Source organism: Lemur catta, chromosome 1 (assembly GCF_020740605.2).
Source record: "Lemur catta isolate mLemCat1 chromosome 1, mLemCat1.pri, whole genome shotgun sequence".
Classification (NCBI taxonomy): domain Eukaryota; kingdom Metazoa; phylum Chordata; class Mammalia; order Primates; family Lemuridae; genus Lemur; species Lemur catta.
Window position 1 is genome coordinate 43,332,525 of NC_059128.1, and position 23,202 is coordinate 43,355,726.

General features: G+C 43.4%; 1 protein-coding gene and 1 non-coding gene across 3 annotated transcripts in view; both read left to right on the plus strand.

Annotated features, from left to right (window-relative positions):
• NID2 (nidogen 2) overlaps positions 1–23,202 on the plus strand; it is a 58,768-nt gene that overhangs the window by 6,329 nt on the left and 29,237 nt on the right. For both annotated transcript variants that reach the window (XM_045567116.1, XM_045567126.1), the window contains exons 3-8: positions 1,692–1,924; positions 7,142–7,881; positions 18,120–18,269; positions 18,669–18,917; positions 20,171–20,371; positions 21,788–22,018. In XM_045567116.1, the coding sequence (XP_045423072.1) occupies positions 1,692–1,924; positions 7,142–7,881; positions 18,120–18,269; positions 18,669–18,917; positions 20,171–20,371; positions 21,788–22,018 (1,804 nt within the window). The remainder of the gene's footprint in view (positions 1–1,691; positions 1,925–7,141; positions 7,882–18,119; positions 18,270–18,668; positions 18,918–20,170; positions 20,372–21,787; positions 22,019–23,202) is intronic.
• On the plus strand, positions 20,844–20,907 carry LOC123631258. Its single transcript, XR_006733102.1, has one exon. It is a non-coding gene; the product is annotated as a U7 small nuclear RNA (small nuclear RNA).

Genomic DNA, 23,202 nt, shown 5'->3' on the forward strand with positions numbered 1-23,202 from the left:
CAGAACTAAAGGAAGTGAACATTCCCTCCTTGCTGTTTTATTTAGTAAACTATAATGTTCTTCTCTGTGCCTAATTTTGTCTGTCTAGCAAAATGGGGAGGTAATATAACACTTATCAAATAAATAACGTTTCTGAGAGTCACGTTATGTATGAAGTTAGTAGTATTTTAAAAATACCTCCCCAGTTCCTTAGCAAATTGCAAAAGGAGTGTGATATAGTGAGAGAGGTAGTCTCAGAGTCCTAAATATAACATCTTTTTGAGATAAACAAGCACCGTTAACAGGTCTTTTGTAGGGTTGGGGAGCAGATAGCTGGATGAAAGTAAAGGCAGAAATCTGTGTTGTTGAAAATGCAAATGTAAGTGGAATGTTAAAGAGTGATTCTAGAAGGGCCTGGGTGTCAGTTTGTGGCTAATTCAGGCTCCTGGTCTGTCTCTCTGGTCTGCCTTGGCTCCGGCAGTGTTTATAACATTCACAGGCCGCCTCCGCAACGCCTCCCCACCCCCACCTGAGGCCTTGGGCACACATTCTCCTCTGTAGCCTCCACTACCTTCTCCAATAACTCTTAAAATTTCAGCCAAGGCTGAGCCCCTCTCCTAAAGTGTGAGACTGTCCTGGGCAGCATCTCTTTGTCCTTTGCTTCTTTCTATCTTCAGCATTGAGCTAATGTCTGGTGCTTAGTAGGCACTTAGCTGTTTGAATGAATGTACAAATGAATAAATGAATGGAGTTTACATATATGTAAACCACTAACCAAGCAAAATCAGGTAAATGCTAACTAGGAACACTCACAAAGGTGTTATGGAGGGTCAGAGAACAAACATAATTTTACAGGGAATCCAAAACACCTCTGAGTGGCAGCATTTGAAGGTTATGAGGATTTCTGGGCACAGGGAAACATGAGCAAAGTGTAGCAGCAGCAGAGACATGGTGCTAGTGGGGACTATTAAATAGTCTGACGAAGATGCAGTGGAACCAAGCCTGGGAAGGAGTTTGGAGCCAGGTTACAAATCACGGGTGTGCTGAGGAGTGGTTAGAATGGCCAAGTGGTGCAGGGCACAGACTCTGGAGCTGGCTGCCTGGCACTGCGAACTTGCTACCTGACCCTGTGAGCCTGTGTCTCCCTTTCCTCAGCTGTGAAATGAGGATAACTCTGCTGCTGGTGTGGAAGGGTAATGGGCGAGAAAAGAGAGTGAGGCTGTGAGAAGAGTAAGGAGGCCATTCATCAGCCAGTGCCTAACGCAGTGCCTGCCCATAATGGGCATTTCATAAACTGATGAATGAATGATCCAGATGAGAGATGCTGAGTGCCTAGGGTTGTAAACTAGGGCAGTGACTGTGGGAATGGACAAGTTTATTTTGCTACTTGTTCTTAGCTCTGAAAGAGATTTGGATGAGAGAAATTTGAAAACTTCAAATTTTTATTGTTTTAGCCTATGTTTTACCTATGTGTATTTCAACTATTAATCTAAAATTGATAAAAGATGCTTTTAGTAATAAGTAATATTGCTTATAAAATGATTTGTAACTTGAAGAGGAAATTTTAAAGAAGGTTATGTTGAAAGACAATTTGGAAAAGTCCTGGGAAGGGGGAAATCCTTTGCACTTTATGATGCTTTGGTTACATTCTGTTTTTCTTCTTTTGTTTGTTTGTTTTTTTAAGGATGTTTCCTATTTTTTTCCCCCCACAGCTGAACACTTTCCAGGTAGTTCTGGCATCTGATGGGTCTGATACCTACGCCCTCTTTCTTTATCCTGCCCATGGCCTTCAGTTCTTTGGAACACGCCCCAAGGAGTCTTACAACGTGCAGCTCCAGCTGCCAGCTCGGGTGGGCTTCTGCCGAGGGGAGGCTGATGACCTAAAGAGAGAAGGACCGTATTTCGGCTTGACCAGCACTGAACAGTCTGTGAAAAATCTCTACCAGTAAGTAACATGGAGCTGAAGCCCTTTCCTATTTGCATATAAGAACTTTTAGGAGGTCCCTTAAAAGTGACCGTAAGACCATTAGATATCTTGGTGGCTTCCAAGCAAGGCATCAGGTCAAAACCAGGAACTAGATTATACCCTCATAGGATCAAGTTCACTAAAATATGAAAGGTCTTTTATTTGTCCTGTCCTGTTGAGTATAGATACTGGAAACAGAACTGTGTATGTGTGTGTGTTTGTAGAGCCACTGAGGCATGCTAGGAAAAACATTGCTCTTGGAGCCACATAAAAATATCCAGTAACATAACTACCCAATTTGAGCTTTGCCAGATTAATCATTTCCCAGGAGGAGACATTGTGAGTTAGTCTTTTGGACAGAGAGTGTTAAAAATTAAATTGAGTAATGTAATTTAGAAAAAATAAATAAAATGTGTTGGTCGGTTTTCAGAAGTCTCAGGGTTTCTCTCTGACTTCATTACCTGAAATCCATTGAACCCATTCCTCAGTCCCATCGGTGACTTACTCTGCTGGTGCAATAATAAGCCTTGCCGTGTTTTGTCAGTCCAGACGGTCCGGTAGGATGTTTATTGAATTCAGGGTTTGGGGGATTTTTTTTGGTCATTGCATTTATTCCTTCCCTGAATCCAGAAGCCAGCCAGAGCATGTTGTTTACTTCCTGGCCTCCCTTAACTGCTTCTCAGTTTCATTAAATCATTCCTGGGTGTAGGAACACCTTCCACTTTTGCATGACCCCTGCTTTGCTCTACTCACTACCAGAAAGAGGGCACCAAAGCCAAGTACAGTTACTCAGAGATGACATTTATAGAGTGCTTACTATTTGCCAAACATTGTGCTAAACACTTTCCAGGTGTTATCTTAATTAAAACTCACAACAATTTAAGAGGTAAGTATTACTGTTTTCTCGAGTTTATAGAGGAGCTTAGGGAAGTTAAGTAAGTTGCCTGGGATCTCAAAGTTAAGTGACAAAAGCAAAATCCAAACCCAAGTCCAGAACTCTGAACTACTTATTTTATGCTGAGTCCCTTTAGGTCTCCATGTAGGCTGCCGCTTAGTTTCGACTCTGGAGCAAACTCAGCTCCTTACTCCTTCTCCGGTTCCACCCTCCTCTTCTACTTGGGAGCTCACAGATTCTCTACTCCGCAGGCATTATAGAGAGCTCACAGCAAGCCAAGCACTTGAACTACAAAGATTTCCAAGGCACAGGCCCTGCACACCAGCGCCTTGTACCCTACTAGGGCAGACAGACAAACTACAGAGCACTGGAATAAGTGCTGATGGCTGCACAGGGTCCAGGAGGCAGAAGGGATCAAAAAGCCTGTGGGAAGAAGCCACTGTGTTCTCCCACCACAGCTGTAAAGACCACTTAGAACTAACACCCACGCGCATACACCACACACACACACACACACACACACACAGCACTTCCATTTACTCCTTTGCGCCTTTCCTTATTTTCATCTTTGATGCTTCCCAGAAACCTCTGACTTGCTTGGTGAGAGCAGAGTAAGATACAGGGCCAAATGACTGACAGATTTTTCTTTAGTGTAATCCATGCTTAATATAAAATAAAATAAAGTACAAGCAATGCAGAATAATGTGAAATAAAAGTACAAAATACCCACTTCAGGTGATAATTAGTGTTAACAGTCTTTTCCAGAATTTTAGGTATATACAAAAACTTTTCTAAACCAAAATTGTTCTTTTGCTATACATGTGGCATTTTCACATTTTTCACTATCTTTAGGGATCTTTCAGTCAGATATCTGTCTATATTATCATTTTAAGGCTACAAAACATCATATAATATATGTTCTATATTATAAAGACAACTTAAACATTTAACATGTTTCTGATTTTTCTTGTTATAAATATCATTGCAGTAAACAATATAATATGCATTGTTCACATTCTCATTTCTTCTTTAAATTCTTAAAAGTGGAATTGTTGAGAAAGGTTATATGCAGTTAAATGTTTTGATGTATATTAAAAAATTTCCTTCAGGAATGTTTTACCAAATTATATGCTCACCAATAATTAAGAGATGTTGATCAGCAGAGTCTATTGCCTACAGGCTTTTGTTCTTTATAATGTTTGCAAATCTGATACATATAAAATGTTCATATTTTCACTCTAATTTCTTTCATACTAGCAAAACTAAATACCTTTTCATATCTTTAATGTCCATTTACAATCATGTGCCATGTAATGACATTTTGGTCAATAGCAGATGGTATATATGACAGTGATCCCATAAGATTATAATACTATATTTTTATGATACCTTTTCTGTGTTTAGATAGGTTTAGATACAGAAATACTTACCACTGTGCTATAGTTGCCTACAGTATTCAGTACAGTAATAAGCTGTACAGGTTTGTAGTCTAGGAGCAATAGGCTATACCATATAGCGTAGGTGTGTAGTAGGATATACCATGTGGGTTTGTGTAAGTACTCTTTGTGGTGTTCATACAACAATGAAATGGCCTAACGATGGATTTCTCAGACTGTGTCCTCATTGTTAGGTGACACATGATTATGTATATCTTTTTTTGGTGTGTGACTTGTTTGTCCTTATCCTTTTCTACTGGGGTATTTAGAAAGAGCTCTCATAAATAAGAAAAAATATAGTAAGGATAGTAAGCTTCTCATGTGTTGTGAATATTTGATCCAGGTGTTGTTTGTCTTTGAACTTACTTATGATTTATAAGTTGTAAGTTTTGGGTTATCAAAGTTATTGGTCTTCTCCTTTATAATTTTGGGTCTTGATGTTATTCTTAGAAAGACCTTCTGTACTTCAAAATTATAGAAATGTCTCTCTATATAATCTTTTTGTTTACTTTTCATTATTAAAATTTTCAAAAATATACAGAAAAGTGGGGAGTCTAGCTAAATGAACTCCCAAATGCCCATCATTTAGATTTATATATTATAAATATTTTGCCATATTCATCTTTTTTTGTTGTTTAAATGTTTTATAGTCACAAACATTATGCCAGTTCATTCTTAAATACTGTGGTATGTATCTCTAAAAAGTAAAGTTATTTTCTTAGTCAATGGAATCTTTCTGTTGCTCACACTTGTCTCGTTCTTGTAAGCTCAAAGGTCATAGATTGTATAATTCATAATGTTTGTCATATTCTTCTTCTGAAAATTTAAATATGAATGCACATATGTGCATTTTTTAAATTATACTTTTCTATCTTCTGGAAGAAAGACAGTAGTTACTAAGTACTTATTATGTGCAGGGTCCATGGTAGGCATTTCATGTGGTTTTCTCACTTAATTCTCCTAACATCCCAGGGAGGAAGATGGTATAATCCTGTTTTGTAGCCTCGCTTTTCTTTCTAGGAAATAAAGTTCTTTCTATCACTAAGCTTTCCAAATGACCTTGGATTTTAAAATGAACTCAGATTGGTTACTTTCCTATCATGCATAATGACAAAAGCCAGGATAGTGATTTCTATCTAAGTAGAAGGTTATTTTATTTAGCTTTTATCTGCCATAGTTTGTATTCTCCTATTCTTTGAAGCTTTTATAGTTTTCTGTTTCTAACTTCAAGAGTAAATTTCACAGCTGCAATATCTCTAATGTGACAATATACTCAATATCCTCAGATCGTCAGGATTTTCTCTTCTTTAGTTTTTCTTATTTGCTTGCTGGTAAACACCAACATTAATTCTTATGTACTTGCCAAATATACACAGCATATTGCACACAGGATCACAGTTATGCTTTCTATGCTTCTCTTTCCCTAAATGAACTACAGCACCAGCAACAAGAGCACATCCATACACACATATACATACACACACACGTGAGAACGATATTCTGGAATTGTGTTGAAAAATATTTTTACTGTAGAAATCCACATGAACATGATGAGTACCTACCCAAAGGAGGAAAGGTCTTTTGTTCTTGTACAATTCAATGAATTTCTTATTATCTTATTAGTCATTAAACTCTTACTCATCTTTGACTAATTTTTGAGGAAATTCCATAGCGTGGGAGAATTTGCACATAGTATTTTGTACAAACATCAGAGAGTACAAAAACTGGTGTATTTAAGCTAGCTAGACCTTTGTTTGCTCAAGATTTCCCATATTTTTAGAATATGCAGTTGTTTTCTGTAGGATGCAGTTGTCCTCTTTAGGATGTTTCATTGCCTAAAATAATGGATTATTGGGATATTTGAAAGACTGAATAGTGTCCATGTTCTTTTCTCATGGAGAAAATGAGTGAGCTGTTTCAAGAGTAAATTCTAGTGAGCTGTTTCCAGATGTTTCTGGAAAGACCTCTCACCTATTATCCTTCATATTTTGATTAAGCTGCTTTTTTATTTTCCCCTTAACTTTAGCATTTGCTCACATTGTTTTTTTAGACTTGGGCATTTATATTTCTTTGAATTTTTTTATATTGACTCACCATTCTATGTGGATTAATTAGTTGATTAGTCCATGTGAATAAACAGTGAGATGTCTTTAACATTCCATAAAGTAATGATAATTCAGATGCTGATTGACTGTAGTATATGGTATTCATCTTCTGGCATAACATAATGTAGATGTTTAGAGCCATGGGCTTTGATGTTAGCACTCAATTCATGCCCAGGCTCTGCCAATTATTGATATTAGTTATGTGATCTTAAGAAGATTAGTTAACCTCTCTAAACCTATTTTCCCCTCTGTAAAATTGAGCACAATCACCATCCTCACCTTGCAGATTATATTGAAGGATGTTCAGCACTTGTCACAGGGCTGGCACATAACCAACTTTCAAAAGCATGTAGTAGTTGTTACTGTTTCAGTATTTGGCAGAGATTTTTAAGCATACGTTTTCTTGAGTCTGCTACAAGTTTCCAGACAAGTAGAGGAAAAATTCCCACACTCGCTATTTGTTTTCAAATAGCCAGATTTGAGATAAACGATTCGGATTGTAGAGCAGATTGATAACTTGATGGTCTGGCATTCTATGGCACACTGCCTTTGAAACATATTGTTAAATAAAAGGTAGTCTACATCACAAGTCCACGATTTTAGTTACCATATAAGCTTGCTTCTATATGGTTTTATACACCAGTGCAAACTCTAAATCAGCTCTTAGTAGTCTTTTGGTTTTAAAATAAATTGCTCACCTTTGTAGGAAGGAGGGTGAGTGGGCACTTTTGTTACAATGAACTGTTTCCTTTTTATTTAGACTAAGCAACCTGGGCATCCCTGGAGTGTGGGCTTTCCATATTGGCAGCGCCTCCCCATTGGATAACGTTAAGCCAGCAACAGCTGGAGAACTTTCCACTGCCCACTCTTCGGCTCCCTTGGAGCGTTCCTTCAGCCATGCTGCAGCCCTAGAGAGCGACTACACAGAGGACAACTTGGATTATTATGATGGAAATGAAGAGGAGGTGGAATACCCGCCAAGCGAACCAGAGGAGGCATCCAACAGCCACAGCAGCATTGATGCTGCCTTCCACCCAGAAGCTGATTCGGAGCCTGCAGGAGGTGGGATCTCCCCTCCAGAGTCTGCCCTGGCCTCCCCTTCGCCATACCCAACACCTAGTGATTGGCCATTCTACCCTGAAACGGAATCTGCCACCTTGGACCCTCAGACCAAACAGGGGGTATCTTTGGAGGAAGCAGAGGCCCCCAATTTAAAAGTTGAGTCTTCAGACCAGACAGGGACCAGAAGCCTGGCTCCACCAGAGGTGGACGGAGAGTCACTGGCTCCTTCCTGGGACGCCCCACCACCCCACCCTGGAAACAGAAGCATCCAGCCCCACCCAGGTGGGGGGGCCGTGCCTTCAGAAAGGGATGTTCCTCCAGCCCATCCTGAAGGAGACGTTGTTCTTCCAAATTACCCTGTGCCGGGTCACACCCCACCCGTGAGTCGAGGGACATATGTAGTAGGAGTGGAAGATGACATCGGTTCCAACACCCAGGGTAAGTGTGTTAGCAAACTGGGTGCTGAGGTTTCATTTGAACAGTGCTGGTTTGGCATAGAGTTGTGGTTTTTCTCTTTAAGTGAGTAGGTGAAAAGTTTAGCAAAGAGAAGATTAGAACTGATTTTTAATCCCTGTGTTTCAGGAGATAGAGTAAATTTCCTTTGCCGAATAAATCTTGGCAGGCGGATTCTGTTTAGAATCCCTTGATCATTAGTAATGTTTTAAAAAAATAGGCCTCATGAAGTGAGTGGGGAAGAACTGGGTTTCTTATGCCAGCCACGCTTTCAATCGTAATGAAGTATTTCAGTTTGAAAGTTCAGCAAAGGTAAAATATTTTGAGGCTTCACCACATTCCAGTGGCAGAGGGCTTACTGCTTTCGTTTTAAGCATTGAGTTGTGCTGGCTCAGATGGACATGCCAGATTCATACTTAGTTATGGGCCAACCCTCGTGCTCCCCTTGCTTAGGAAGATACACTTGCAGTGTGTGGGAGAGGACAGCCCACGGGGAGAGAAAATGACTAAACACCTGTGTCTGTTGTCATTTCTGGTTCATGGCTGTGCAGCTTCGGCATGCAGCTCCCTGGAGCCTTGTCCTCATTTCATGACTCACTGACCAGAGGGAGAGGCGCGGAGGGAGCTGCCGACAGCGGAGCGTGTTAAGCAACGCAGACACGGAGCCCCGTGCAGCCCTCTCTTCCTGGGAGAGACTTGTCACGCCAGCTCTTTCTTCCCAGTCAGGGATGGAAAGACATGAAGGGGAAACTGACCACAGATTCATTCCATTTGTTCCCAGGACTGCTCCTCTGACCTCTAACGGTAGGAGAGAGGTCAGAGGTGACAGCTTTCTTCTGATCCTAATTTTTTTTCCATCTTTTCTGTTTCCTATCCCTGTTGTGGCAAAAACATGCTGACTTAGCAAAGAGGACCTTCTGCTGTGACGTGGATCTGCAGGCTATTGCTTGGAGAAGCACTTTTTCAGGAGGGAAGACAATATTTTGTGCTAATGTGGCACTGTGCAAGGATTAGAGGGAGAGCTTGGTGTCAGACCTGAGCTTGAATCCTGGGTGCCACACTGGCCGGGTGACCTGAGGCAACTCATGGAACCACCAAGCCTCCCATTGCTCATGGATTGTTGGGAGGATTAAACGAGATAACGTATGTGAAATTCTTTCACTACTTGACTCTTAATACATGGTGGCTGCTGTTAATTGTGGAAGATTTAAATCAGTAGGAATCGGGTAGAGGATGGATAGAGAATGAAGAATGTGCTTATCAAGGAATTTTGCCTTAATTTGTGCCTAAGGGGTCACATTTCCATAAAGTTGAAGATGTGAATTTTCTTGGGAGGCTTCAGAACCTTCAGATCCTTCTGATAATCTCCCGAATTTCCAGTGTGAGTTCTTTGTATCTAAATAAACCTTAGCACACCAAGTATCGAAGATTTTCACAAAGGGATTTTTGAGGTAAAGATGCATTCCTGAATGGCCTTTTCATTTGTGAGTTGTGGTTTCCTGCCCTGGAAAGAGCTTGAGGATATTAAGAAGCAGATCCACAAAGTCCACTAGCAAAGAGTTAGAAGGGACTGCATGCCCCGCGTCAGGCTGCGGGAGGCTTAGGGAGCAGAGAACAGAAGGCTGCAGCCATGACCCTTGTGGGGCATGAACTATGGCATTTATCCTCTGCTGGATGGAGTCTACTGTTGACATTTTAGAAATGGCAAAATGCCTGTGAAAAAGCTGGTTAATACCCTGAGACATTTAGGGGAAAAAAAAACTCTAGTTTTTGAAACTTGGAGGGAAAAAACCCCACCTTTTTCTAAAAAAGGGCTTTAGGGAGATGTGTGAAGTAGAGAAGCATGCAATTGGTAAATACTTTGGGGGGAGGGCAGTGACCATTTTTTTCAAATGAAACACTGGGTCCCCAGAGGCCCATTAGACAAGTGTGGGCTCACTGTGGGAAGCGGGTGGTGTGGGCGTGGCAGAGACTCACAGATCATTGCCTGGTACTAAGTACCCAGCCAGGAGCCATCTGCCTGGCCTTCTCTGTTAATGCAATAGAAAGTGCATGGTTTTGGTGCTAGGTGGACTCGAGATTGATTCCCAGCTCTGCTATGTTGTCTGGGGCAAGCCATATACCCTGCTTTCCTCAGCTATAAAATGGAGGTAATGAGGACCTCATTACATACATGTGAGAACTGGAATATTGGGCATGGAAATAATGCATTTTATTATAGTTTCCCTTTTAAGCTTCATATTAGTCATCTTGCTAAACCAAGAAATTAAGATTAAGTTAAAGGCCCAGAAAATATTTTTCCTCTTAATTTTTTTCTCTTTAGGGACTCTTTTTACAGACTTTTTTCATTCAGAAACCTAGATTCTTAGCCAAGCTGAGCATCTTACACCTAAATCTCAGCTACTACAGAGGCTGAGGTGGATTGCTTGAGCTCAGGAATTGGAGACTAGCTTGGCCAACATAGCAAGACCCCATCTCTAAAAAAAAAATAAATAAGCAAACCTAGATTCTTTTTAGACTATGTCTATACCAGGTAGGAATGTCCTAGTGACACTCTGGTTCTGTTTTCATAGATCACAGAACCAGCAATACATGGATGTGTCAGCATCCTGTGTCTGGGGAGTCTTGTTCTTCCTGAGAGCACCAGTAGATTTGCTGTTAAGCCAAAAGTTACCCGAGCACCTGCCATGTACCCTTCTCTAAACTAGGTGCTAGTGGGAGTTATTGTAGCTTTTACTGAGTACTCCCTGCCATTCTAAGTGGGAATTTGGCTTTAGATGGCATCATCACGGTTAGTCCTCAGAACTTCCCTATGAGGTGGATACTATTATCCTTCCCATTCTACAGAGACAGAGCTGAAGCCTGGAAATACTTACTGACTTGACTATGAAGAGGAAGACCAAGACTGCAGCAAAGCCATGAAAGACTTAGAGAAAGCTGTAAGGTGAAACAGAGAGCCAAGGGCACTCTCTGTGAGTATAACTGTAGGGAGGGAAGTCTTTGAGAAGGAGGAGGGGTTTGAGCCAGGCCTTGGAGTCAGAGTTTGAGTTAAGAGAGGGGAAAAGTGTGAAAGCATTCTGGACAGAGGAGTGACAAGAGTATAGGTGCAGAGGTGGAAGCGGAGAGAGGGGCAGAGAGAGAGAGTAATGTTGAGGCCGTGCCTGGGACCCGGGACTGCCTGTATTGTCAGCAGCAAGGAATGAGGTTGACTTTCAAGGGTCTTAGATGTTCTAAGCTGGCTGAGGTGGTACAAAAGCAGTTTAATTTAATCTCCATCTACATGATGAATTAGAAAGAGGGGGACACCTGGCTTTCAGAAACCCCATGTGGTCTAGTCTTGGCAAACGCTGCAGGAGTGTGTTGCCCACTTGACTTCCACCCTGGAACGAATTCGAATAGGCCCTGCTGCCCAGTCCAGTCTTCCAGGCACAAAAGCCCCTCTCCTGGGTGCACCTCCAGGCTGCTGAGGGTCTGTGGGTGAACTGGGAGGGACCCTGCACCTGTTAAGACACCAGCATGGAAAGATTCCTGGCAGGGGCCTGTTCCCTCACGAGAAGTGGGGACAGCCTGTTAGTGTCGTGACAGCCAACCCAGGGTCCTGATCAGTGTGCCCCCCCACCGCCCGACACACACATCAAAACTAAACATGAAAACTGGAGGAAAAAGCATACCACTGTTTTTCATTATAAAGTTGGATATGGTTTTTCTAACTAGTCAATCATTCTGGGAGGTTAGGAAATTCAGAAGAAGCTGTCCTGCAGCGAAAGCATCAGTTCTTTTTCTTGAGGTGGCAGTGAAAGTTGTCAAGAGTAAAAGTCACTCCAGCTGCCTTGGGTCAACCCTGTGCGTGAAGCCCTCGTGTCAGCACAGTGAACCCAGTTGGCGCCGTGGGGCTGCCCGTGTGGCTGGGCTGGAGCCCCCGGTGGAGGAGGGCAGGTGGGCCAAGGGCTGCAGACAAGTGCTTACGGGTTTCTGGGAAAATGGAGATTGACGGATGGGTCAGAACAAGTGCAGAGGAGAATTTTGCATTTTTGTTAAAAACTCCCAACTAGGACAAGTCTCCAGTACTTTGGCAGTGCCTTTGTTTCTTTCCCCTTATGTATCCCCACCCTATTTTTCATTCTATTAAAGATATGGGAAGAGTGAAAAAAAAAAAAGCAGTAGATAGAAAAAACAAGCGAGATTTAAAGAATCTTCATGTTAAGATCCTTTAGCAACTACGAATCCTCAGTTAACAAATCTGTGACAAAGCTCATTCGGGCCTGGCCAGTCTCTTCCCTCCCGCTGTGCCCCGAGATGCCAGCAGACTTGTCACTGTATTGTTTTTGACTTTCTGTGACAGGAGCTTCCTGGCAGAGCGTGGACCCCAGAGGGTCTGGCAACAGCCTGCCCATGTGGGCAGGGTCAGGAGACACAAGGCCGTGGAATAGAAACCGTATTTCTCACAATGTGGGCTCTCTTCCACCTTCCTCTCACTCACCTGGGTCCTCGCTAAAAACACTGATTTCCATGCCCTTCCTCCACTTTCGTAACCAGAATCTGCATTTTTAAGCCTGGTCCCCTGATTCCAATGCCCCCTGAACTTGAGTACTGCTGGTGTAATGGAGGGAGCATGAAATTTAAAGCCAGATGGTCATTTAATTTCTGTGGGCCTCAGTTTTCTCATCTATGAAATGGAGGTAATATCTTTTTGCCAAAATAGAGAGAAGTGTGTGACAATACGCTCAAAACTATAATGGAAAGGACATACAAATGACCACTGAAAAGGATGTTATTGCACATCTCATTGAGCTGGGATCCAGACCTTGATTCCAAGCCTTCAAGAAGTTCAGCATCTTTGAATTTAAATGCAATCTGAACTAAATGCAGAGATCTATTCCAACTAGCATGGGTTCAATGCTGGGCCTATAGGAATCACTTTATTTGTCTCTAGATGATTCTAACTCCCTCTTTTTTTTGAGACAGAGTTTCACTCTGTTGCCCTGGCTAGAGTGAGTGCCATGGCATCAGCCTAGCTCACAGCAACCTCCAACTCCTGGGCTCAAGCAATCCTTCTGCCTCAGCCTCCCAAGTAGCTGGGACTACAGGCATGCACCACTATGCCTGGCTAATTTTTTCTATATATATATTTTAGCTGTCCATATAATTTATTTCTATTTTTAGTAGAAACGGGATCTTGCTCTTGCTCGGGCTGGTCTCGAACTCCTGAGCTCAAACAATCTGTCCGCCTGGGCCTCCCAGAGACAGGCGTGAGCCACCGTGCCAGGCCCTAACTCCCTCTTTCCCCTCCCCACCTCCCCACCCCTGCTGAGAACCACTGCTCTAGGAGACATTATAGAATTCTTATATGACAATACAGCATCTTTGATTTAATATGAATAATGTAGACCTGACTACAAAAACTTACAGTAATGGTAATACTGTTACTGCTTCCCAAAGAAATCTGAGAAGTTGTATTGTCCAGAAGTCTCGCTTTTCTTGCCCTTGGCAAAGAGCTGCCCGTAGGATCACATTTCCAGGGCTGGCCTCCACCTCTGCAGGGGAGGGGCTGGCTGCTGTGCTTCTGCGCTGCCTTCCCTCAAGGGTCTTCATGTTGCATCCTTGTGGATGGAGGCCCCACTGCGCCCTCAGCACAGAGCTGCACTCCCAGATGGCCAGGAATGACTGCCAAGAGCATTCCCTGCCATTTTACCCACCCCAGGAACCACGAATTGGTCAGATTAAATTGCTTAACTACGTTATGAGCAATCCCTAGCTCAGAAATGGTAGGCTTGTGGATATCCTGTGTGTCAACACCAGCTGGCCTAAGAATCACTTGTGGAGTGTCTCAGGCGCAGATTCCTGGGATGCACCTGGTGGGTCTAAGTGGGCCCTCAGAACTTGCATTTTTTTTTTTTTTTTTTTGAGACAGAGTCTTGCTCTGTCACCCGGGCTAGAGTGCTGTGGCTTTAGCCTAGCTCACAGCAACCTCAAACTCCAGGGCTCAGGCAATCCTCCTGCTTCGGCCTCCCAAGTACCTGGGACTACAAGCATGTGCCATGACACCTGGCTAATTTTTTCTATTTTTCTTAGAGGTGGAGGCGGGGGGTGTCTCGCTCTTGCTCAGGCTGGTCTCGAACTCCTGAATTTGAGTGATCCTCCCACCTTGGCCTCCCAGACTGCTAGGATTACAAGAACTTGCATTTGTAACAGGCATTTCAGGTGATCCTGTTGCAGTGGTCCCCAGAAGCCCCCAGGAGGAATGCAGCTCTCCCTGTGAAGGGTGGGATGGCACCGTGCTGAGGGTGCAAGTTGCTGTCAAGGCTGGGGTGAATGTCTCTGATGCCTTGGGCTGTTGCCAGAACTCCTGAACCCCTGCAAGCCTGCCCCTCCTAAGCCTCCCTAACTGGCAGCTCCACCCTTCCAGTTTCCCACACCAAGATCTAACGTCATCCTGGACTCCTCCCTCTCTGCCTCTCACACCCCATGCACATGCAATCCATCAGTAAACCCTGTTGGTTCCAATTCCAAAGTATCCCAGATCTGGTCCCTTCTCATCCTCTCTATGGGCACTTCTTACTACCAAGGCACCGGCTCCTTCTGATTTACCATAGTCAGGTCATGTCACTCTTATGCTCAAAACCCTCCAGTGGCTTCCCGTCTCACTCAGATGAAAGCTCAGCTCCTTCCTGTGACCCCTGAGGCCCAGTGGGAAAGTCTCAGGCTAGCTCTCCTCTCACTATCCCTCTTCTGTGCCCATGTGCCCTTCCTGCCCAACATAGTGCCCTCTTCCAACTCCTGCCGGAGGCTAATGCGTTGCCTCCTCCAGGCCTCTGCCCAAACATGGTCCTCTCCTGAGGTCTTCCCTGACCACGCTATTTAAAAGAGCCAAGTGCACTTGCTACTCCTGCTGTCTTGTCCTTCCCTGCTTTCTTTCTCTGCAAAGCTCTTAACATGTCCACCATCCTAAATAATGTGCTTGTTTATTGACTGCTGCCCAGCACAGGACAGGAATTTTTATCTCTTTTGATTCTTGCTGAATCCCCAATTTCTAGACCAGGGATAGGCCTAAAGTGCATGCTCAATACATATGTTGAATGAATGGATAAAAATTGCAAGGGGCATTACCTTTCACCTAACAAGCTGCCGTTGTAAGTGCTAAGTGTGCAAACCTGTGTGTGCCCCTGGGCATGAATGCAGGTGTGGCAGAAGGCTTATAAAGGGAGCTTGCAATTCCCCCTGGTTAAGTTCACTTTCCTTCCTTCCTTCCTTCGTTGGACGAGTTTGTGTTCCGGGCTCGGTAAGTTCCATCCTAAAAGTACGGCTTTCCATGAAAAACTGTTTTAAAAGATTCCCAGGTTTGCTTACCAATAACTAGTTAATTCATCATAATCATAGTTTGAGTGTCACAATAGCCTTTCTTGGGAGCCTAACCATTACCATTATTTCTATCATTATAGAAAAAGACAGTCTGGTTTCCAACCAATTTATAAGCCTTTGCACAGCTATGTTTGTAAGCTGCGGGCTGGGCTGCTCCTCTCTCTTTTTACTTATATAAAAGCTACGACTACACCTCGTGTTTTAGTTACTTCTGCATAGCTGTAGTCTCTCCTCCATTGCCTCTCTCCCTGTTTTAGACCCAGTCTGAGAATAGCAACTGGACCAAAGAACAAGTCTTCACATAATAACCAAAGTATCAGCGATGCAATACTAACCCTCATTTCCTTAGCTGTGGGCAGAGCAGTGTGTAGAGTTTGCTCTTATTTTTACCCGAATGTCCTGAAAATGACTACCCTGTAGACCTGCATCAGATTGCCTTTTTACCTTGGTGCTCAGAAGTACATTAAAACATGATTTCTGGCAATGCAGGTGTGAGGAAGGGGGAGTCTTCCTGAGTTTCAAGATGAGGAAGCTGAGGCAGAGTCAGTGAATTTCCATAGTTTCCACAGAGCCCCTGAGCGAAAGCTGAGGTTGAGTCCCAAATCCTGGGACCCTCTGCAGCCCCTCATACCGTGAGCGCCGGAGCGAGTCCTGACGGCCACTTTGTGCAGTGAGAACACTCGCCAGTGTCGAGTCCCTCAAAGAGATGCTTGTTTACATTTAGTTGTCACTTTGAGTTGGAGAAACCTAAGACTTTGACACTCCCAAGTTACATTCATTTCTTTTTACTCAAAATGGGTTTTTTTCCTTTAAGTCAATGGTAGATAGTGATATATCGTTTTCTCCACGGCAACCTCTATAATATTTTTGTCATGATCTGTTTTTTTTTTCTGCCTTAAGTTTTATGTCACTTTCCTGTTTGAAATAAAAGTTGAGTTATGCCTAATTTTCTATTTTTATCAAACTGGAATTTCTCAGCTATGTCATCAAGGCCCTGTACCAACTCTTGAGTCACTAACTTCATTCTTACTACGTTCCTAATCCGATTTTCCACTTGCATCAAGGTTGTCTGTCTGTCCTGCCGGCCCCCAGCGTGCTGCCTTTTCTCGGATCTGTGAGCAGCACGCAGCCACTGCCCAGAAGTTACTGCTGCCGCCACTGCTCTCACTTCTCGCTTATGCTTTTTTCCAACATGCTGTAATCTTCATCTGGATAATCTCTGCTCTTGTCTACCGTTAAGCCTGATTGATAAGGTACGACTCAGATCATACTTGTTGAAGCCTACGCTGATTAACCGCAAACACCTGGTCAGATCTCTAACCTAGAGCTCGTGCTACAGGTACTTGGTAGTTAAGATTCTGAAGCCAGGCTTCCTGGGTCCAAATCCCACCTTTGCCACTTGCTGTGACTTCAGGTGAGTCACTTTAATCCTCCGTGCCTCAGTTTCTTTATCTGCAAACAGGGATTAAAAAATAGGCCCTGCTACCTAGGGCCCTTGTGCAAATTAAAAGTTAAGTTTGTAGAATAGTATCTGGCATATGTTAAACACTGTTTAGATGTTAGCGTTGTTATATTTTTATTTGCTGATACAAGTCTTTATCCTGGCTATGTTGTTACCTATATGAGGCTCCATCTTCCCCTGTTAGTTTGTTTTCTGTTCTCCCCTGGAATCCTGGGTAAATATTGATCTTTCAACTTCTTCCTTCCCCTCCTGCTTCCTCCTCTTCAGACCTGAACCTGGAACACAATGACCACCTGGTTTTTCCTAAGTGTAGGGTATCCTCCCTCCTTCCTGGCACTTCATGCCAGCCACCAGTGTCTCGCCCTAGAATTCCTCGTGAATTTCTCAGCGTGCTCCTGCAGTCTCCAGCTCCCGCTCCTGGGGGCACGGAGGCGGAGCTGTGCGCGGCCACTTTGCCTCCTGGTGGCCATGCTTGGGATTGGCATATCCCCCGAGTCCTGGAGAAAGCCCCCTCCTGTCCATCCAAGACCCCTAGCCACACACTACCCCCTTGGCATTTCCTTTATGGACAATGGCATTTGCTCCAATTCCCCTGTTTCTTTGTAGCACAAATGGCCCTCTCCTTTTTCCTTTTTTTTTTTTTTTTTTTTTTTTATGGACAGAATAAGTGGGAAATAGAACAAACGGCTACAGGAGCACTGAGCTACCCTGGTCCACCCTGGCTTCCTAGGAGACCTGTGACTGTGGCCCAGGCTCTCTATTAATGAATGGAAACAATGCCTGTGCCACACCCATCGCAGTGAACCCTGCCTAGGACATAGAGAGTTCTAGCAGCTTGATTCCCTGTTCCTTTGCCCTCCTGCATCCCCTTCTCCCCAAACATTTTAAGACCTTTCCCTCTCAGGGAAAAAAATAAATCTAGGTAGCAGACCAGCTAGGTTTTTTAAGTTCAGGGTTACCTAAAAGAAGAGAAGAATGGTTATTGCTAAGCTCCTTTCTTATGTCCTCCTCTCAGGAGGTCATTACTATCAAGTTGAACCATATAAACTTGTTGATATTTGGCCACTTTTGATTCCCAAAAAAAATGGTGGTTTCTTAAACATCAACCTAACTGTCTTACTGGTTTGCTTTCATTTTATTGCACTCGGGCCCGGGGGTGCAGCTTCGTCTCAGCTCACCCACTCTGCAGCGAGGCTGTGTCTCCCAGCTGGACGGGAGCAGCCAAAGCAAGTTAATTCCCCTGGGTTGAATGTTATTCCTGTCTCTTAAACATCAAAACCCTATTTGTTTATTACAATCTAAACTGCTTTTATGGCGCAGATGCTGTGTCCACGATGCAGCTTGGCAGCAATGATGCTGGAATCACTTAGTCCTTGTAATGCAAGTTTGTTTTATTTTTCAGTCTTCACGTATAATGCGGCCAACAAGGAAACCTGCGAACACAACCACGGACAGTGCTCCCGGCATGCCTTCTGCACAGACTACGCTACCGGCTTTTGCTGCCACTGCCAGTCCAGCTTCTATGGAAACGGGAAGCAGTGTCTGCCGGAAGGTGATTTACTCGGCTGGGGCTGCCGTGCACATACTCCTGCTGCTCTGTGGCCCTGACATCTCCACTACTTACAGTGCTAGTAAATAACTTGCAGGTGCTCAATAAATGTTTGAGGAAGTAACTGGTTTGGGCTGACTTCCCAATTGGAGGATTATCCAGAAATGCTTCCTTCTTTTTGCCAGCTCATTAGAGCCAAAGTGGAGGGGAGAGAAGGAGGATGGGAGAAAAGAGATCACAGGCAGGACTGTTTCGTAGATGGAAAATGGACTGCTTTGGCATTCATTAAAATGACTTGCGAAAGAGTAAGTTTGGGAAGTTGTCAGGGGAATTATTTTATCTGTGTGCACAAATCCCTAGCCTGGACGATGCCCACAGCTGACTGGATTTGCTGTCTTTCAGGGGCACCTCATCGAGTCAATGGGAAAGTGAGCGGCCACCTCCGCGTGGGCCACACGACCGCCGTGCGCTTCACCGACATGGACCTGCACGCCTACGTCGTGGGCAACGATGGCAGGGCCTACACGGCCATCAGCCACATCCCGCAGCCAGCGGCCCAGGCCCTTCTGCCCCTCACTCCAATCGGAGGCCTGTTTGGCTGGCTCTTTGCTTTAGAAAAACCAGGCTCTGAGAATGGCTTCAGCCTCACAGGTGAGTTAGGGGCTCTGAAAGGGTTGGTACCATTCACTGCTTTGCTGTGTTGCTCCTTGGAATGTTGTCTTGGGTCTTTACACAGGGAAAGAGGGTTTGCTTGTTTAACATTCTAGAGCCACGAGTGTGTGGTTTTCTGTCCAGAGGTAGCTGGGAATGGTTTGGCCTCACACAACTGACTTTTTGAAAGTAATTTCTTCTAAATGTTCTCCCAGCTATTTTGAGAAATAAGATGATTCCATTTGGAGCATTTGTGTTCTCCTACCTCAATTTGTTGAAGCATTATTTGTCAGGCTTTGTTTGAGTTATTGTGCACAGGTCTGTGAAATGGGGATGCAAAAGTGGCACTTCCAGGGCACTTGGAGATGATTTTATTTCATTGGAAGGAATGCCCTTCCTCTTCTCCCACCCCACATCCCTGACCTGTCGTAGTATAGGCCAGTGCGTCTCAGACTTTTACCTGCATGCAAGTTACCTGGAGGTTCCGTGAAAATGCAAATTCTGATCCAGTAGGCCTGGGGTGAGGTCTGCTTTGCTGCTCTAACAAGCTCCCGGGAGATGCCACTGCTGCTGGAGGGAGGACTACCCTTTGATAGCCAGGGTGCAGCGGATACTTTTCAGTTTCTCACCTCCTCACCTGAAAAGGCTTATTTCCCTGTGGTTTTATCTCTATTGCATGAAAATAAAGTGCTGTGAGAAAAGTTCTTCCTCCATCTCCAACTGCAGAGCACAAGAGCTGTCTTTAGGATCTTGCCTTTAATTAAGATTTGAATAAAACCTTGGGTCAAAAGTAGGTAGATAAAACATAGTACACCTAGTTAAATTTGAATTTCAAATAAACAATAACTTTCTTATATAAGTATCCCCCAAATGCTGCATGGGACATCCTTATCTGAAATTCAAATTTAATTGGGTGCCCTGTTTTTGGTTTGGGGTGGTTTTTTTTTCCTTCCTTGTTTGTTTTTGGTTAGTGTGGCAACCTTAGAGAAAAAGTAGAGAATGCTCAACAGTTTATTTCTCACAGAATACAAGCTCCCACAAAGAGAAGCAGTGTGAGGTAAGGCGGGATGAAACCATACTCTTTAATCAAAAATCTGGGGAACTTGTGGAACCAACAGCTGATGGTCTTGGATATCAGATAATCTCCTTCATATCCAACAGCAGTAGAAATCGGGAGGGGGCAGTGTGGACTGGTAATTCTTTAAGCAAGGCCTCTTTCATTGCTGTGCTGAATTTTTTTTTTTCTTCTGCAGGTGCTGCCTTTATCCATGACATGGAAGTTACTTTTTACCCAGGAGAGGAGAGGGTTCGTATAACTCAAACTGCCGAGGGACTTGACCAAGAGAACTATCTGAGCATTAAGACCAACATTGAGGGGCAGGTGCCTTACATCCCAGCAAATTTCACGGCCCACGTTTCACCCTACAAGGAGCTTTACCATTACTCGGACTCGGGTAGGTGTAACCAGTTTTCCCGTCTATAAAATGGAGATAGCACCTATCTCACAAGATAGTATGAGGATTAAATGTGTTACCACATGGAATGTCCTAGAACAGTGCATGGCACGTAATGTGGGCTCAATGTCATTTTTATTCTTGTTATTATCAAATATATATCATAAGTGAGCAGAATGCTGGCTGCTATGCACAGGAATATCAATATTCCAATACTTTCAAACAATAACAATGTTGTCTATGGGGTAGGGAGGGATGGTGTAATTATATAGAGTTTTTTTACCATCCTACCCTCTGGGGCATGGGCAAATATTGACCAGTGAAATTTATATTTGTTTTATAACTTTTTCAGTTGATGATTTCAGCTTGTGTTAAAAATCAGAGATGTTGCACAATATTACAAAACTAATGTTAGATTTGAAGTCAGAAGATAAGAATTCATATCCTTGATTTGCCATTTAAAATATGTGGGAAGTGTTACAGGTCTTTTAGAATTTCTCTAGCAGGTTTTCTGGTTTTCACTGGAAAAAACCTCAATGCAATAAAAAATAAATATAAACAAAAATGTGATCTGTGGGGAAGACCACTTAATATCTGAGAGGCTGTTTTCTCCTCTTTAGCATGGGAATAAAAATACTTTTTCTGTGTACTTTACATGGTCAATAATGTGTAAAGCATGATGTATTCTGTAAGACGCTACCTGCATGTGAGATACTGCGTCAATCACAGTTGCTGTTCTGCAGTACAGCAGTTTGGTTTGAGCAGTGCCTTGCTTATGCCCCTTGATGCTGTGAGAGATGCAGGGAAGAGGACAGGAAGTGGCGGTCTGGACTGTGCACAGAATGGCTAATGGGCAGATGACTGGCCTGGGCTCGACTCCCAGGCTCAGAAACGATCCTTTCCTTTCCCCAGAACCTTTCAGACTTAATGAGTGCAAGGTGTTGGAAGCCATCACCTCTGTGCAGTGTAAAGGACGGATTAATTAAAAATTTGGGATGTAGAGTCAGACTGACCTGAGTGTCAGTTCCTGCTCTGCCATGTACCAGCCTTGCTTCTTGGGCTACTTACTCAACCTCTGTGAGCCTCCGCTCGCGTGATTGCAGTGCTCACCTCACTGGGCTGTTGTGAGAAATAACTGAGGCAGTACGTGCAGAGCACCCAGCACAGCCGGCACAGAGTAACAGGTTATGACAGCAACAATTGTAGTACCTCCTCCCTCTCAGCCCTGTGACTGTGCATCCACTTGGGTTCTTGAGATCTCCTTGCAAGTTCCCCATGTAAACTCGGGAAGTTCCCAAGGGAACGTGCTCCAAGAATTAGATGAAAAACTGTGCAGAAAAGGCCACCCCACGTGAAAATCTCTATTTAATATTTTTAAAAATGTACAGGTTTGCCTGTGTAATGTGTCTGTTGCAGCCGTGACCTCCACAAGTTCCAGAGACTACTCTCTCACTTTTGGTGCAATCAACCAAACACGGTCCTACCGCGTCCAGCAGAACATCACTTACCAGGTGTGCAGGCACGCCCCCAGGCACCCGGCCGGCCCCACCACCCAGCAGCTGAACGTGGACCGGGTTTTTGCCTTGTACAGTGATGAAGAAAGAGTACTTAGATTTGCTGTGACCAATCAAATTGGCCCTGTTGAAGGTAAGGTTTCCTTTTGTGTTGGGCAAAATTTTGAGGACCCTTAGAACAATTCAGAGGTTACTAAGGGTTATAGACTCTCTGTTCGGTATTGTGTAAGGATAAATAAAGCAGGGTCTTTGAGGTGGAGACAGAGGCAGAAATGGAACCTTTAGAACAGGGAACAATGTCCCTGCCAAAGTTGGGGCATAGAGCACAGTATGTGAGGCTGGTTTGCAGCCACCCCCAACTGTATGTGCCGATCAGGAATATGCCTGTGGGTGGGCAAGGTGGGGCCAAGGTAGGAGGGAGAGTGATGCTGACAAGTATTTATTACAATAGTCATAGATATAGGGTGCTATGAGTCTAGTCTGGAGGTTCTGGGAAGATGTCTCAGACGAAGTGAAATTTTAGCTAAAACTTAAAGGATAACAAAGATTTCACCAAACCAAGAGCCAGTGCCTAGAAAAACAAAATAGAAATTTGTGTGTGAAAACCCCCAGGAACATCATACTTGTGAAAGACTGGATGTGTTCCCTTTGAGATCAGGTACAAGACAAGGATGTCTGCTCTTGCCATGTCTGTTCAACAGCATTGGAAGTTCTACCCAGGGCGATTAGGCAAGAACATAAAATAAAAGGCATCTAAATTGGAAAGGAAGAAGTAAAATTTTCTCTATTCTCAGATGATATGATCTTTTATGTATGAAATCTAAGTAATTCACTAATCTATTAGAACTAATATAAGCAAGTTCAGCAATGTTGTAGGATACAAGATCAATATACAAAAATTGTATTTCTCTATAGTAGCAATGAGCAAACTGAAAATTAAGAAATTCCATTTCAAAAAGAATAAAATGCTTAGGAATAAATTTTTTTAAAAGAAGTACAATACTTGTACATTGCAACCTACAAAACAGTTTTTAAAAACAAATTAGAGAAAACCCAAATAAGTGGGAAGATGTTCCATGTTCATGGATTGGAAGACTTAATATTGTTAAAATGGTAATACTTCCCAAATTGTGATCTATTGATTCAACACAATCCCTATCAGAATCCCAGCTGGCTTTTTGCAGAAATTGACAAACAGATTCTAAAATTCAAATGGAAATTCAAAGAACTCAAAATAGCCAAAACAATCTTAGAAGCATGAAGTTGGAAGACTCACTTCCAAAACTTAGAGTAATCAAGACAGTGTGGTACTGGCAT